The sequence below is a fragment of the Elephantulus edwardii genome, unplaced genomic scaffold (genome assembly GCF_000299155.1).
Source record: "Elephantulus edwardii isolate Elephantulus edwardi_28Jun2011 unplaced genomic scaffold, EleEdw1.0 scaffold00038, whole genome shotgun sequence".
In the NCBI taxonomy this organism is placed as follows: Eukaryota; Metazoa; Chordata; class Mammalia; order Macroscelidea; family Macroscelididae; genus Elephantulus; species Elephantulus edwardii.
The window spans coordinates 6,656,599-6,673,961 of NW_006399788.1; the positions used below are offsets into that span (position 1 = coordinate 6,656,599).

Here is a 17,363-nt window from a genome sequence, read left to right on the forward strand (position 1 = left end):
GGAAAGGGTCAAACCAGGCAGCTCCCTGGAGGCAAGGATTCTGAGGCTCCGTCTAACATACTTTGGACATGTTGTAAGGAGGGATCGCTTGGTCCTTGGAGAGGGACATCATACTTGGTAGGGTGGAGGGACAGCACAGGAGGGGAAGGCCCTCTATGAGATGGATTGATTCAGTGATTGGGATAATCAGGATGGGTGTATTGGAGACGGTGCGATTGGCACAGAACACAGCAGAGTTTAGGGCTGTTGTACATAGGGTTGCTATGAGTCGCAAGCGACTCGACGGCACATAGCAACAACATATAAAAAATGAAGGGATAATTTCCTACCCAGGTGACAGTATTAACTAGCAAAGCTCTAACTTGGGCACTGACATTTTTCTTCTTTCCTTAGCAAATGCCTAGTTTGCTTGATTAGTCTAGTTTTTTTAACAAATAAAATGTCCGAAGTTACTCATTTACCTTGAGAATACTAACTTGTATACACTTTCTTTGAAACTTGAAAAATTATGGAAGATACTATTATGGATAGTATTATGGAAGATACTATTATGGAAGGCTGAAACCTTAATAAATGGAATATTTAAAGCAGCAGTATGCAGCCACAATAATGAAGTAAAGAAACATCTGTGCTGTGATTATAAATTGAAAGTATTATGGTACATTCACACAATGGAATATTATGCAGCATGCGAAGCAGTTATTTTGTATATTATTGCCTAACATGGGAGGGACGGGAGAGCATTATGCTAAGTGAACTAACTCAGTTTCATAAGGACAAATACTGTACAAGACCATTGTTATAGAACAAGTACAAGGATCCAAGGAGGAGAGGGGGGAGCTTAATTATAGGGTCACATAGTTTGTGAATGGAGGGAGAGATGGGTAAACAAAAGGGGAAATATCCTATGTGAAGACAATGTGTACAAATTTTATGAACTTTGCATGTAAACAAGGATAAAACTAAAAGAAAGTATTGCATGAACTGAATCCCTAGATGTAACTAACCATCATCCCTCTTTGTTTTTCTTTATTTCACAGCCAGTGCTCAGTAAATGAATGGGTTTTCTTTGTTCTTTTTTTTCCTAACTTTGATTCCATTTCCTTAACATGTTATGGCATAATTTTTTTACATATTATTATTATAGGGTATTCTTATTGAGGGTATGTGTCTGTGGATCAGAATAATACTTTTAAAAAACCGTACTACCCTCTTGCTACTTCTTTGCCTATGTAGTATTTTGTAGTTCTAATTTTTAAAAAATATTATTATTATTATTATTATTATTATTAATTTCAATGATGTCGTTCTAATTTTTTATTTAAATACTTTATAGATTGAGTTATAACTTGAGGGGAAAAGCCCTGTGATATCATATTTGCCATTTCTCTTGACTTTGTAAATTTGTCTAGGCACACTAAGTTTTTTCCTTTGCATAATTTGCCTTACAGAATGTTTAAAACAATTTACTTACGCTTGTGGATTTTTTCACCTTTTTTTGGTAGTTGGGGAGATACAGTAAATTATTCAAAGGACTTAATTATAGAATTTTTTGAAATTTAAATCACATTTTAACTATGTTACAGTTTATAGACTTCATATTTTAATTATAGATAAGATATTGTTATATGTTATCTAGTCAGAACCAACTCTTAGCTGACCCTCCAGTGGCTCTTCAGAGACTGTAAATCGCGTGTAAAGAGATTGCCCATCCTTCTCCTGGAGACAAGCTATGAACCACTTGCCTTTGTTGTGTTCCTTACCCATCACAGTGCCGTGGATAAGATGATAGAAGAGAAAAACCCAGTTTGTTAATTTCCTGCAGAGTTTAAGTTTTAATTTCATTATTGTAAGGGCTTTTCTGACCTCTAACACCGTTGGAAAAGAGGTTTTCATGTGGGTACTTAGAAAAAGGTTATTAGCGGTACAGTGAGTAATGAAGTCAGAGAAACATCTTTTTTTTTTTTAGTGGCTATAATACATATTCTCTCGTTTATGTTTTGAGGTTTCTTTAAAAAATTTTTTTACAGAAAAGTTGGATTTTCATTCATTTGTTGTTGCACATTTTCCTCCCTCCTTCTCCCCTAGCTAATTTTCCTTTTAAAAAAATATTTATTCATTGTTGCATAATTTCCTCCCCCTCTACCAGTCCTCTTTGCAGTGTACCTCTTATTCTGGACCATTGTCTTACATATTAAGCCTAACCGTGTAATCCTTTTAAGCAATTCTCTCCCTCATATGTTCCAATACAGTGTTCATTACCTATCCATTCTTTTCCTATTCTCCCAAACCACCCACCCATATCAGTCTTGCTTCATAACAGTAGTGTTGTGCAGTATTTGACCTTTTGACACTGAGACATTTCACTCTGCATAATGTCCTCCAGAGTCACCCATGTTGTATAATATTTTATGAGTTCACTATTTTCAGTGCTGCATAGTAGTCCATTGTGTGAATATACCGTAGTTTTTCTAGCCATATGTTTGTTGATGGGGACTTATATTATTTCCATCTTTTTGCTGCTCTGAATAACAGCAATAAACATAGGTGTGCATATATCTGTTTGGGTAGCAGCTCTGGTTTCTTTACAGTATATTCCCAGCAGTACAATTGTTGGGTTAAGTGGTATTTCTATTTCTAAGTCTTTGAGAAAGTGCCAAAATACCTTCCATAGTGGCTGCACCATTTTACACTCACACCAACAGTGAGTAAGGGCTCCAGTCTCTTCACAACCTTGCCAGTATTAGTTGTTTTGCTGCCCTCTTGAACTTTGCTGGGGTGAGATGATATCTCATGTTGTTGTTGTTGTTGTTATGTGCCGTCGAGTCGCCTGCGACTCATAGCGACCCTATGTACAACAGCCCTAACTCCGCTCTGTCCTGTGCCAATCGCACTGTCTCTGACACTCCCATCCCAATTATCCCAGTCAATGAATCAATCCATCTCATAGAGGGCCTTCCTCTCCTGCGCTGTCCCTCCACCCTCCCAAGCATGATGTCCCTCTCCAAGGACCGGTCTCTGCTCACAACATGTCCAAAGTATGTTAGACGGAGCCTCAGAATCCTTGCCTCCAAGGAGCCACCCGTTTTAACCCTTTTCAGGACAAATCTGTTTGTTTTCCTAGCAGTCCATGGTATGTATTCTCAATACTCTTCTCCAGCACCACAGCTCAAAGGCATCAATTCTCCTTCTATCCTCCTTGGTCATTGTCCAACTCTCTGATGCATAACAGGTGATTGCGAAGACCATGGCCTGTATCAGACGTATCTTATTCTCCAAAGAGATACCATTGCTCTTCAACACTTTGGAGAGGTCCCTAACAGCAGACTTTCCCATGGCAATGCGCCTTTTAATTTCCTGGCTGCTGGTGCCAAGACTGTTGACTATGGAGCCAAGCAAACTAAAGCTGTGTACAATCTCAATCTCTTCACCATCCATCCTGATGCTGCCAATTGGTCCAGTGGTGAGAATCTTTGTCTTCTTGACATTGAGCCTCAATCCATATTGTAGGCTGCAGTCCTTGACACTCTGCAGCAGGCGCTTCAGGTCCTCCTCAGTTTCAGCAAGCAGGGTTGTGTCATCCGTATAACGCAGATTGTTGATAAATCGTCCACCAATCTTGACCCCACATTTCTCCTCATAGAGCCCAGCCTCCCGGATAATCTGTTCTGCATATAGGTTGAAAAGGTATGGAGATAGGATGCATCCCTGGCGTACGCCCTTCCCAATTTTGAACCATGCAGTGTTCCCTTGCTCTGTTCTGACGACTGCCTCCTGGTCCAAGCATAGGTTTCGCATTAGAACGATCAAGTGTTCTGGGATTCCCATTCTTCTCAGCGTCAGCCACAGTTTGTTATGATCTACACAGTCAAATGCCTTTGCATAGTCAGTGAAACACAGATAGACATTCCTCTGGTATTCTCTGCTTTCAGCCAAGATCCATCTAACATCAGCTACAATATCTCTAGTGCCACGACCCCTTCTTGTTTTAATTTGTATGTCTCTGATAGCTAGGGATTCATGTGTTTATCTGCCATCTGAATGTCTGTCTTCTTTGGCAAAGTGTCTATTCATATCCTTTGCCCATTTTGCAATTCTGTTGTTTTCTTGCTGAGGTGTTGGAGCATTCTATGAATTTTAGATATGAATCCCTTATCAGATATATCATTACCAAATATTTTTTTCCCAGTCTGTGGCTTTCCTTTTTACCGTGTTGGAGAAGTTTTTTCCTTTCCTTTTTTTTTTTTTTTTTGTTTTCCGGGATAAGTTTTTTGATGTCAGTAGGGATTTGATTCTTAGAAGGTCCCATTCATCTATTTTGTTCTCTCCCAGTTGTAGATGAGAAACATCTTTTTTTAAACAAAAAACCAAACTACAATGAACTTACTTAAATCTAAGCTAGAGCTAGAATATTTATATAGTATCTAGTTGTTTTCTCTAGTCCTATTTCTGTTACCCTAAATTCATGTTTAACCAGACCAAAACCAAGCCAGTTGCCATCAAGTTGATTCCAAATCATAGTGACCCCCTGGGTGCCGGTGCAGGACTGTGCTTCATGTAGCTCTCAAGGCTGTGAATTCTCAGAAGCAGATTACCAGGTCTTTCTTCTGAGATACTTCTGGGTGGGCTTGAAATGTCTCGTTTACTTAGCAGGCAGGCACTCAGCTTTGTGTACCGCACAGAGACTTCTTTAACCAGACCAGTGTTACTCAAAATGGACCTGTACACCAGTGTCAATTGATTAATTATTGCTAATTTATGATGAAAACAGAGAGCATTTAAAAACTTGTATGGTGACTCCATTCTCACCCCTATATTCCCCAGATGGACCCACACTTTCTGTGAATCTTTCTGTGTCTTAATGACTTTCCTGTCTTTAACAACAGAAACAAAAATCCACCAAAATATCCTTGTATAGCATTTTAAAGTGATAGAATTTCTAAATCTGTGATAAATTTTCTAGTTACTTACTTTTATTGCATTTTGAAAATTATATATCCTGACAGACTGGGGGAAGAGGAGAATTCCTACCCTTAGGACTACTCTAGGTTCTGTCTCTCTTTTTAAAATTTTTAGTTTAGATTGATGTGCACACAAAATTTGTATCAATTTTATTTCATACTATCCTTCATTCACACTGTGTCTCATGTAATCATTCCCATTCATTATAATTTGTAAAATTAATCACTGTTGAACTATGCCCATTATTACCCTTTTTAGATCCCCACCAGATCTTTCCCATTTCTTTATGCCTGTCTTCACCCACCAAATTGTGCGACCCCATCATTTTCCCCATGCCCATCCTCACCTCTCTGCTCTCAGCCCTTTGGACTTAACACTTTCTAACCTCTTAGTATCTCTGTAGCTACAGAGGAGACCTGGGGGTAGAAAAGTGAGTATCAGTAAAATAAGATGAAATGGTGGCTGATGAATGAAGTTGCTGATTATCTGAGATTGTCTCTTTACTTTGAATCCCCTTTAACAACTTTTCTGCTTTACTCTGGCACAGTCTTCAGAACACAAAAATTACCAAAAGCAGTTAAATGCAGATTCTTAAAAGTGAAAGTCTCCCAAAATCTGATCCCATTCATAGATTTGACTATTAAGAGTTCACATTAAACAAACATTTCACTTGATTGTAATGAAAGCTGTTCTTAAATAGATTGTTTGAAACAGGATACTTGAAAGTAAAAGGAGCAACCATTAATAATTACTTCATGGCAAAAGGCATAAACTGGGACTATTCTAACATGCAAGCTGAGACAAAGGATCACTCTGTATCTGGAGCACATTTTAAGAAAGTGATAATGTGAAGTTTAATTTGAAAGTTCCTATTGTTTCCAGACTAAATGTAGCTAGTTTTCCATTAGTCTGTACAGAACTGTGACTCTGCTGTGAATCAACCCAATCACAGTTGAGTATATATAGAATTATATGGTTAAAGAAGGACATGGTGTTCAGGACTTTAAAACATTATGGCATTTTAGGACATAACTTTGGAGAAATAGGACCCACTCCTCTATAGTTGAATATTCTTTCTTCCTTATTTTAAGGAAACAGATTTTATTTGCCTTAACCTAAAAACTTAATACTTGAACTTTCTTTCATGCATGTTGTTGTCCTAAGCTAACCTTAATACCTCTCAGTGTTCCTTGTTAAGCTGTGTCCCATTTCTTTTAGCTGGATATATAATCCCCTTGATCCACTTCAACCTTGTTTCACTTCCATTCAACTAAGTGACTTGTCTTTTTTATTTTGTTTTCAGTAAATTGTAACTTAAAAACTTAAAGAAAAAAAATATTACTCTAAATTACTTTCTTCCGAGTTCTTTAGTTGCTGTCACCTCTGCTCACTTTACTCTTAAAATGCCTAAGAAAACTAAATTTCCTATTTAGTAAGTTCTCTTCTGATTACAACTGAGTAATATTGGAAGAAAATTATTTTAATTAGCCATGATAATACCACTGATTGAAATGGAGTGACTTTTTGTCTGTGGAACATCCTTTTTGTCTAGTTCAACATTTTCAACATTCTTGTTTTGGGTTATTTAATTTTATTTTTTACTTTGTTGATCAGTTTATTTTATTTACAAAGTAGAAGATTAGCAACAAATCAAAATCCTGTTGGAATGATCTTAAGACTGGGAAAAGGTAGTACTACAGAGTTAGGTAGGCTTGATAGTCAGAAATTAAGAATAAGCACTAAGAAATAAATTGATCGACAACCTTGTTCAGTGAAACTGAAGAGGACCTGAAGCGTCTGCTGCAGAAAATAAAGGACTGTAGTCTTCAGTATGGATTGATGCTCAACATCAGGAAAACAGATTCTCACCACAAGGCCAGTTGGTAGCACCATGATAGATGGAGAAGACATTGAGATTGTCAACAGTTTCTGCTTGTTCGGGTCCACAATCAACACTCGTGGAACAAGCAGCCAGGAAATCAAAAGATGAATTGGATTAGGAAAATCAAGGACCTCTCCAGAATGCTGAAGTACAAACATGTCAGTCTAGAGACTGAGGTGCCATGGTCTTCGTAATTACTTGCTATGCCTCAGAAAGCTGGGTAATGAATAAGGATGACAAAAGAAGAATCAATGCCTTTGAGTTTTTGTTCTATAGAATGGGCCACCAAGAGAACAAAGAGATCTGTCTTAGAGAGGTCTGTTCTGGAGACAGTGAAACCAACCTGCTCTCTGGAGACAAGGATTTCGGAACTCCATCACATACTACTTTGGGCATGTTTACAGGAAGGAAGAGTCCTTAGAGAAGGACATCATGCTTGGAAGGGTGGAGGGACAACATAGGAGATGAAGACCATGGATGAGATGGATTGACACAGTGACTGGAGTAATACAGGCCAGTGTGTTGGAGACGATTAGCTCAGAATAAGACAGTTTAAGTTACTGTGCATAGGATCGCTGAATCGGAGGCTACTCAATGACAAATAACAATAACAACAGTTATGTCAATTTGAGGACTAAGGTGCATCTGACCAACACATGCGTCTTTCCAATCTCTTGCTATGCATCTGAGAACTAGACTATAAATAATGATGACAGAAGATGACTTGATGAGCTGTGTTATTGGAGAAGAGTGCTGAACATCCCATGGACTGACAAAAGAACAAACAAATATGTCTTGGAGAAAGTGCAACAAGAGTGCTCTTTGGAGGCAAAGATGATAAAGCTTTGCATCACACAGTTCAAGCATATTGCTAGGAGGGGTTAGTCCTTGGAGAGGAACATAATGCTTGGAAAGGCAGAGAGTCAGCAAAGGAGAGGAAAACCCTCAACCAGTTGGATTGACGCAGTGGCTTCCGCAATAGGCTCTAGTGTGTCAGCAAGTGTAAGGATGGCACACGATAGAACAAGGTTCAGATCTTTTGTTCATAGGGTCACTGGGGTCATACTTGACTCAACGGCACCTAACAACAACACTGTTAATTTAATTCAAAACTATTTTAATAAAAATCTCTAAACATAAGGATTTTTGTTTTTAAAACCCAGAGTACCATTGTGTCTTAGTAAAAAAAAAACTAAGCTTTTTCAGGTCTAACCTTTTATTTTGTCTCAGAAGGTCTTTCAAATAAATAAAACTTGTATCACTAATATTTTATTTTTTTATTACATTAGAAGTGGATTCTAAAAAAAATTGGGTTCTCCTATTAAGATGATCAGCTGATATTCCAAAAGAATTACACAAATCAAGAACTAGAAAATTTTCTGCGTTCACTTAAAAGTAGAGTGACCACCTAATGTATTCTTTAAATTAGTATATTCTTGAGAGTGTAAAGAGGCTCTTAAATCGTTATGCTGGGATAGGCAGTAAAATCTGGGCTTATCCTGGACAAAATTTGATCATGCTTTTGCGAAACCTATACTAGGACCAGGAGACAGGACAGAGCAAGGAGACACTGCATGGTTCAAAATCAGGAAGGGGGTCCACCAAGAATGTGTTCTGTCTCCATACCTTTTCAATCTATATGTAGAACAGATCATCCGAGAGGCTGGGCTGTATGAGGAGAAATGTGGCATCAAAATTGGAGAAAGATTAATAAACAACCTGCGTTATGCCGATGTTAGAACCCAGCTTACTGAAACTTAGGAGGACCTGAAGCACTTGCTGCAGAATGGATTGAATATACTTCAATATGGATTGAAGCTCAACATCAAGAAAACAAAGATTCTTACCACTGGGCCAATTGGTAGCATCATTATGGATGGTGAAGGGATTGAGATAGTTAACAGTTTTAGTTTGATTGGCTCCACAGTCAACACTCTTGGCACCAGAAGCCAGGAAATCAAGATGATTTGCATTGGGAAAGTCGGCTGTCAGGGACTTCTCTAGAGTACTAAAGAGCAACGTCATCATTCTGGAGACAGGTGCACCTGATCCAGGCCATAGTCTTCACAATTGCTTGCTGTGCATTAGAGAGCTGGACAGAGACTAGGGATGATAGAAGAATTGATGCCTTTGAGCTGTGGTGCTGGAGGAGAGTGTTGAATATACCATGGACTGCTAAAAGAACAAACAGACTCATCCTGAAGAAGGTTAAATCAGGCTGTTCCTTGGATTCAAGCATTCTGAAGCTTCATCTGACATACTTTGGACATGTTACAAAGAGGGACCAGTCCTTGGAGAGGGACGTCATTCTTGGGAGGGTGGAGGGACAGTGGAGGAGAGGAAGACCCTCTATGAGATGGATTGATTCAGTCACTGGGATAATGGGGGTAGGTGTGCCAGAGACAATGAGGTTGGTGCAGGATAGAGCAGGATTTAGAGCTCTTATACATAGGGTCACTGTGAGTCACAAGCAACTTGATGGCACATAACAACAACAACAATCTAGGATATAAATTATAATTGGTAGGTGCTGTCAAGTGAGCTCCTTCTCTTGCCATTGCTGTGAACCTTGCCCTATCCTGTACCATCATCACCATCTCACCTGCACACAACCCCTTTATTGCAGCCCATATATCAGTCTGTTCCATAGAGGGTCTTCCTCTCTTTTGCAGACCCTTTATATGCTTCACTGACCCTGGAATATTTATGGTCTCCTTATCTCAAGGTAGTATTCCATTATTTTAGTGGTTTAATCAAGGTGCTTTATAGGAGAAAAACAACCCAAACAGTGAAATATACACAGGAATATGAAGGCATTTCTAATAAAAAATATAACTAGACTCTCCATAACTGTTCTTCTTGTTTATGCTCTATTACTACAGGATATTATTCTCTATATAACTCCTGTTAATAATGTTCTTATTTTTATTAGTAATAAATATATTGGTCACCTCTTAAGAATATATCTGATCAGGAATACTCCTAAAACATATGATTTAATCAAGTTATTTCTGAAAGGAAAGAAGTATTCTTCTACTATTGTGATTTCTTTTCTTCCATTTTTTTAACTATAGTTTTATCTTCAACACTTTCTCCATAGATATAAAGAATACTTCATACCATCTAGTCCCTTGTTTCACTTTTTTTCTTTCTTCCTTGTTTCACTTTTATTTTGTTCCATGAATTAGTTTCAGAAGTCTTTCAGGTTCATATAATATACATAAACTGTAATATTTGGATGTATATTTGTGTGTGTAGCCACACATTTTTCAAATAATTGTAACTTTGGCCTTTCTCAAATTGAGTGTTTGTGGTATGTAGTATGTTGAACTTCCCCTCCTCACATTGTTCAAGTACTATGAATGTAAAATCCTAATGATTTATTAAATTTAGTTTGTCACATAAGTGTATTAGGGTTGTTCTTTATAAATTTTCTTATTTTTCTCTCTCTCTTTTTAGCTGTCCCCTTTCCTCCAACCCATCGTCTCACATTGAAGGAAGTATATGAAAATGGAAAACCTAAAATTGATGTTTTGAAAAACCATTTGGTAAAGGAAGGCCGACTGGAAGAGGAAGTAGCCTTAAAGATAATCAATGATGGGGCTGCCATCCTGAGACAAGAAAAGACTATGATAGAAGTAGATGCTCCAATCACAGGTATCAGAAGAATTTAGATGATGGTACATATATTTTGGAGAAAAAAAATATACAAATAATCAGCTGAAATGTAACGTGATAATGTTTATAATAATTATGAGATAAGTGTTAGGATTATTGGGTATACTTGTTATTCGTTAAAGAAATAAAATTTTAAATGTCTAATATTTCTAGAAGGAGCTATGGTGCTATAGGGTTTAAGTGTTCTGATGTGAACAAAAAGGTCAGAAGTCCGAACCCACCAGCTACTCAATGGGAGGAAGATGTGGCTGTTGGCTTCCTTTACAGCCTGGGAAGCCCTGTGGGGCAATTCTACTGTACCCTATAGGGTCACTGTTGTTGTTGTTGTTATGTGCCATCAAGCCACCTATGACCCATTGTGACCGTCTGTACAGCAGCTCTGCACCCTGCCCTGTCCTGAGCCAGTCCCACTGACTTCACCACACCTACCCTGTACCCTCATTACCCCAGTTACTGTGTCAGTCCATGTCATCCGGGTCTTCCTCTGCTGTGCTGTCCTTTCACCCTTCCATGTGTGATGTCCTTCTCCCAGGATCGGTCCCTCCTGGCCACATGCCCAAAATATGTGAAACAAAACTTCAGAATCCTCGACTTGCATCCATAGGGTCATTAAGATTCAGAATCTACTCAACAGCAATGAGTTTTGGGGTTTTAGTATTTGTAGGATGACTAGTTCATAAAAGTACAATTATACGAAAATTATCGAGAAACCTAATAAAAACGGATAAAATTTAAAAACTTACTTTGTTCTTTTAGTCTTGTGTTAAACTTTTTTTGTAATCTCTTTTGTTAGGATGCAACCTCTACGCCTTTTTTCCCTAAGAAACTTTGACTTCACCTTATGTTCTTTTTCCCCCCGTAGTATGTGGTGATATCCATGGACAGTTCTTTGATCTTATGAAGTTATTTGAAGTTGGAGGATCACCTAACAATACACGCTACCTCTTTCTTGGTGACTATGTGGACAGAGGCTATTTCAGTATAGAGGTAAAAATGAAACTGAACATATAGGAACTATCATCTTGTCTTTTTAAGAATATTTGTTTTCTATTCTTCAGCTGAAGAAATTGCAGTGAGAATACTGACAGAATTTTTATTAACTTTACCACTTTCAATAATGAAAAGAATAGAAAATGTTTTAACTGATAAAGGAAGTCTACCCTTTTAACAAGTCTAATAGATAATACATAATCTATAAGTAGAAGGAGCACTGATAACACAGTGGTCGAGGACTTGACTGTTAACTGAAAGGTTGTTGGCTTGAATCCACCAATGGCTGAGTGAGAGAGAAGACCTGCAATCTGCTCCCATAGAGTCTAGCCTAGGAGGCAGTTACTCTGTAACAGAGAGTTCATTACAAGTAGGAACTGATTCAACAACACACAGCAACCAGGAAACCACACAGTTGTTAGGAAAGAAAAATCCTTAAGAAAAAAAAATCAGTTACTGACTTAAAAAACATGAATAGGTAGAAAGTTGTATTAATCTGGATTTACAAATAAATGTTTACTAGTTTTTCCTCCTTAAAGGGAGGAACATACAGGGTCAGGCTATATGTAATTTAAATGAGTTGTTATTCACTCTATATGATAGTTATGTTGTTGTTATGTGCCATCTAGTTGCTTGAGACTCATAGCTGGGAAAAGTGGAGGGTAAAAGAAAGAGATGAAGACCTTCAACAAAATGGACTGACACACTGACTCTTAGAGTGGGCTTGAGCATATTAGAGGTTGTAAGGATAGAGATTCAGCTGTTATTCATAGTGTTGCTATAAGTCACAGTTGATTTGCTAGCACCTAACAGCAACAACTCCAGGGCCATTAGAGTTCATATCCACTCTGCTCATTTCCAAGGAGTCTCCAAGGTCAGTTTTACATGTACAGTGGTTAAGACTTGCACTTTTTTTTTAAATTTTTGTGTGCGTGTACCATCAAATCAGATCTGACTGGTACAGGAGGAGATTGTCCCTCCTTTTCCCAGCAGAGCATCTGGTGGATTCGAACTGTGTGCCTCTGGGATTGTAGTTGCAGCTCCTTGCCACTAGGCCACCAGAGCTCCCCTAAGACTTGCACTTTTTTAAAAAAAATTTTTTTTATTTTATTATTTGTGTGTGTGTGTACCATCAAATCAGATCTGACAGGTACAGGAGGAGATTGTCCCTCCTTCCCCGGCAGAGTATCTGATGGATTCGAACCATGCGCCTCTGAAAGACTTGCACATTTTTTAAAGCAGGGAACATAAATCAGTTCATAATGGATAAGCAGGTTACAAATCATAGTAAGGAATTTGGATTGTAGTCTGAATGTGATAGGAAACCATCAGAGGTATATTGTTTGTTTTGTTCTTTTCTGAAAAGTGACAATAAAACACATGTTATGTGTGGAGATATGATTATAGAGGCCCAAGAGTGAGAGAAAGTTGATCAACAGGAGTCTAATCAGGTAATCTGGGGGAAAAATATTGATTGTTTAGATTAGGCATTTGAAGAACCATTTAGAAAAATTGGTATATATTTACCATTAGTCTTTGCAGTCTTTCTCTTTTATTTTGTTGGTCTTTTTATCCTCATCTCTAACTTCTATTATCTCAATTCTCTCTACCCAGTGTATGCATATTTCTATTGTATTTGGTATATGCCTCACGTGCAAGAGTTGCATTGCTTACCCAAAGGCATGCGGTTCGAATCCATCAGCTGCTTCACAGGTTCATCCTGGAGAGGGTTAAACCAGGCTGCTCCTTGGAGGCAAGGATCCTGAAGCTTCATCTGACACACTTTGGACATGTTGCAAGGAGGGACCAGTCCTTGGACAGCACAGGAAAGGAAGACCCTTGATGAGATGTCTTAATTCGTTGACTAGGGTAATAGGGGTAGGTGTGTCAGAGACAGTGAGATTGGCACAGGATATAGCAGGGTTTAGGGCTCTTGCATATAAGGTTGCTGTGAGTCGCAGGCGACTTGACACCACATAACAACAACAGCAACATAGGCAAAATTTCTAAAGAATAATAAGAAACATCAAAAGAAGACAATGAATACAAACTTTTGCTGTATCAGAAGAAATTCATCAACACCTGACCATTTCAGAAGAAGCTATGGTACTGAAGGAAGAAATTCAAGCTGCTCTAAAAGCATTAGCAAAAAAATTAGATTCCGGGAATGGGCAGAATACTAACTGAAGGTTTTCAGCACACACGTGCAGCCCTGGATAGACTCACTAGTTTATTCCAAGAATTACAAAATATGGCTACCTGGCCAATGGACTAAACAGATTCTTATTCCCAATTTTTTTTTAAAAAAAGAGGTATATCATTAGTATCACAAGCAAGTAAAATATTGCTGAAGATTATCAAAAAGTGGTTAAAATAGTGTGTTGACAGAGAACTGTCAGAAATTTAGCTGAATTTAGAAGAGGACATGGAATGAAAAATATCATTGCTGATTGATGGATCTTGGCTGAAAGCAGAGAATACCAGAAAGACACTTGTGCTTTATTGCCTATGCAGATGCTTTTGACTATGTGAGTTAAATAAATTATGGATGGCATTGAGAAGAGTGGAAATTTCAGAACACTTAATTGTACTCCTATGAAACCTGTACCTGGATAAGAAGTAATCTTTTTTAATAAATTAAGTGGCTCTTGCATTATTTATAATAGAAAACATGTGCATTGGGGTTGAATCCTTTTTCCATACCTGTTCAATCTGTGCCCTGAGCATATAACACCTATTTAATCTATATGCTGAGAAGTTGAACTATCTTAAGAAGAATATGGCATCAGAATTGGAGGAAGACTCATCAACAACCTATGTAATACAGGTAGAACACCCTTGCTTGGAGGACTTGAATCACTTGCAGAATAAGGTCAAAGACTACAGCCTTCAATATGGGTCATACTTCAACATAAAGAAAATAAAGATCCTCAGCACTGGAACAATTGTTGTTATTATGTGCCTTCGAGTTGCCTCAACTCAAAGTGACTCTTTGTACAGTAGCTCTGAACCCTGCCCTGTCCTGATCCAGGCTCACTAATTCTGACACATCTACCCCTATTACCCCAGTTACCATACCAAGTTTCTCCTTAGAGGCAAGGATTCTGAAGCTCCATCTTACATACATGGGGCATGTGTGCAGGAGGGACAAGTCCTTGGAGGAGGACAACATACTTGGAAGGGTGTTGGGACAGTGCAGAAAAGGAAGACCCTAGATGAGATTAATTGACACTGGACCAATAGGCATCTTTTTCTTTTTCTTTTTCTTTAGGGTGTTGGGACAGTGCAGAAAAGGAAGACCCTAGATGAGATTAATTGACACTGGACCAATAGGCATCTTTTTCTTTTTCTTTATCTTCAAGATAGATGAAAAAAAAAAAGATTCACGTTCCCAGTGATTTTGCTTTACTCAGATTCACAATCAACACCATGATAGTAGCCATCACAAAATCAAAAGACATTGCAGTGGATAAAGCTGCTGTTAAGGACCTCTGTTAAATCTTAAAGAGTAAGAAGGTCAGTTTAAAAACTAAGGTGCACCTGAACCAACACAAAGATGGCCAAACTTCCTATAATATACTTTGGGCATATTATAAGCAGGTGCCAATTTTTGGGAAAAGACATCTTGCTGATAAAAGTGGAATCATAAAAAGTGAGTAATCCCCTCAATGAGATGGATTGAAACAATGCCTACCACTGAGGGCGTGAGCATGATGGAGGTGGTGAGATTGGTGCAGGATAGGGTAAGGTTTTGGTCTGTTGTTCAGAGGGACTCTGAGTCCTTATCGACTGGACGGCGCCTAACAACCACGTCTGTGGTGATAATCCCATTTGAGGAGGGGTTTTTATTGTATAAATGAGACCAGATTAGTACAAGATTTGTCTTAAATAAGTCTTTCTTTGTGATATAAAAAGATTAAACAAGCAAGTAAAAGAAACAGATACAGAAGAAAGAGATGTCAGCCACATAAAAGTTGCCTAGGTGCAGAAACTTAAGGCATTTTCCTGTGAACTAGCCTCCCCTTAGAGTTGGTGCTCTAAAGTTGGACTTTGAGGTTCCTAAACCTTGAGAAAGCAGTTTCAAACCTCAATTGCCCAAGTTTATCTTTATTTTGTTCTCAAATTTATTTTTGTTTCTTTTCCTTAATTTACATTATATTTTAAGGAGATAATGATGTAGATGATGCACAGTTAAAAGGCCATGTAGTAAAAGAATAAAAGAAGCTTGATGCCTTCTATGGATAGCAAGGGTCCAGCACACTGATCATATGATGGAGCAGGACTAGGTGTGCTAGAAAATTTCCATTTTCTAGAAATGCTGGTAATAACAACCTCCCCACCACCAGCAGCAAATTATTAATAGAGTAGATTGAAGCAGAGGCAAAACCAACAAATTTCAAATCCCTTTAATCAGAAATCTCTCTCTCTCTCTTACTGCCTTTGAGTCAGAACCAACTTACAGCTGATGCTCCAGTGACTTTTTGGAGGCTGTAACCAGCACAGGAATCAATTCCTTATCTTTCTTTCACAGAAAAGCTGGTGAATTTGAACTGCCAGTGAGATGCCATCTTTGCATTAGTAATGCAACCCTCTAGACTATACCATCAGAACTCCTTTATTCAGAAATAGCCATTTTAAAGGTATATCTACTTTGTATTCCTATTCCGTTATCTGAGTATGCCAAGAAGAATGTCTGGGGAAAGGTCACCTAATATTAATGATGGCTGCTCAGCAGTTTGAACCCACCAGCCTCTCCTCAGGAGGAATTGACAGCATTCAAAAAGTCCCCTGGCGGGTCAGCTGTGAGTTGTTTCTACCTTGGCAACAATGAATTGAGGTGGGTTGTTATTGCTGAATATTAGGTGAACTTTTTTCCAAGTATTATTCTCACCATACAAACAAATGAGTATGAGTATAGAATAGATATATTTGTAAAATATTAAAATTCCTTGCATGTGACACAAGAAAAGGAAACTGCAGTAAAATTAAAGAAAATACTGTGCTTTGAAGAAATGTGTTTTTCACAGGAGAGATTATTTCCTGGAAGATTCTCATAAGGTAAAGAATGAGTCATATCTTTAATTACTTGCTTCAATTTTAGACAATATCTATTGTGACTCTCTGCAATGCTGGTGAATGGGTTGTGATTTAGAACCTCCTCTGGTGGCTTAGTGGTAAGAAGCTGCATTGCCAGCACATAGGCTTCCCCCAGCTGCTCCGCGGGAGAAGTTTGGGCAGTCTTCTCCTGTGCAATCAACTTACTGCCCTGCAAACCCACTGGAGGATTAGCTATGAATTGGTTCCAGTTTGATGACAGTGAGGTGTTTTGCATTGTTTTTAATTTTTGCATAGCTAATAATCTTGATATTTTGTCTCTCAAACTTCTATTAATCTCTTTCACTTAAGCATTTCCTTTATTCTAGCCTCTCCACCCTCTAGTGCAAGTTTCTGAGTCTCTTCTGAAATCTATTTATGTCTTTTCCTTTTCTCTTGCCTTTGTAATGACAAAAAATTATATCCTGACTGTCATCCTATAACTCATCAGGTCTTTAATCATTAGTATTCAATTTGTCAAATATATTCTTGAGATGGTTTTTAAATTCAGATTGGACTGACTCAAAGTCATATTTCGGTTCTTGTGGACTTGTTTTAATTATCTTGTACTCCATTTTCAACTTGCATGTGAGTAATTGATGGCCTGTTCCGTAGTTACACCTGGCCTTGATTTCACGGCTGATATTGAGCTTCTTTGACTTTTTCCACAGATGTAATCCATCTGATTCCTATGTAGTCTGTTAGGTGAGGTCCATGTGTATAATTGCTGTTTGTATTTTTTTTTGTAATTTATATT

General features: G+C 38.1%; 1 protein-coding gene across 2 annotated transcripts in view; it reads left to right on the plus strand.

The window, feature by feature from the left end:
* The window catches only part of PPP3CC (protein phosphatase 3, catalytic subunit, gamma isozyme), a 139,275-nt gene that overhangs the window by 44,414 nt on the left and 77,498 nt on the right, over positions 1 to 17,363 (plus strand). Inside the window, exons 2-3 of one of the 2 annotated variants that reach the window (XM_006884832.1) lie at positions 10,304 to 10,501; positions 11,385 to 11,509. In XM_006884832.1, coding sequence (XP_006884894.1) covers positions 10,304 to 10,501; positions 11,385 to 11,509 — 323 coding nt within the window. Of the gene's footprint in view, positions 1 to 10,303; positions 10,502 to 11,384; positions 11,510 to 17,363 lie in introns of those variants that run through there. The other variant, XM_006884833.1, reaches the window with a different exon arrangement.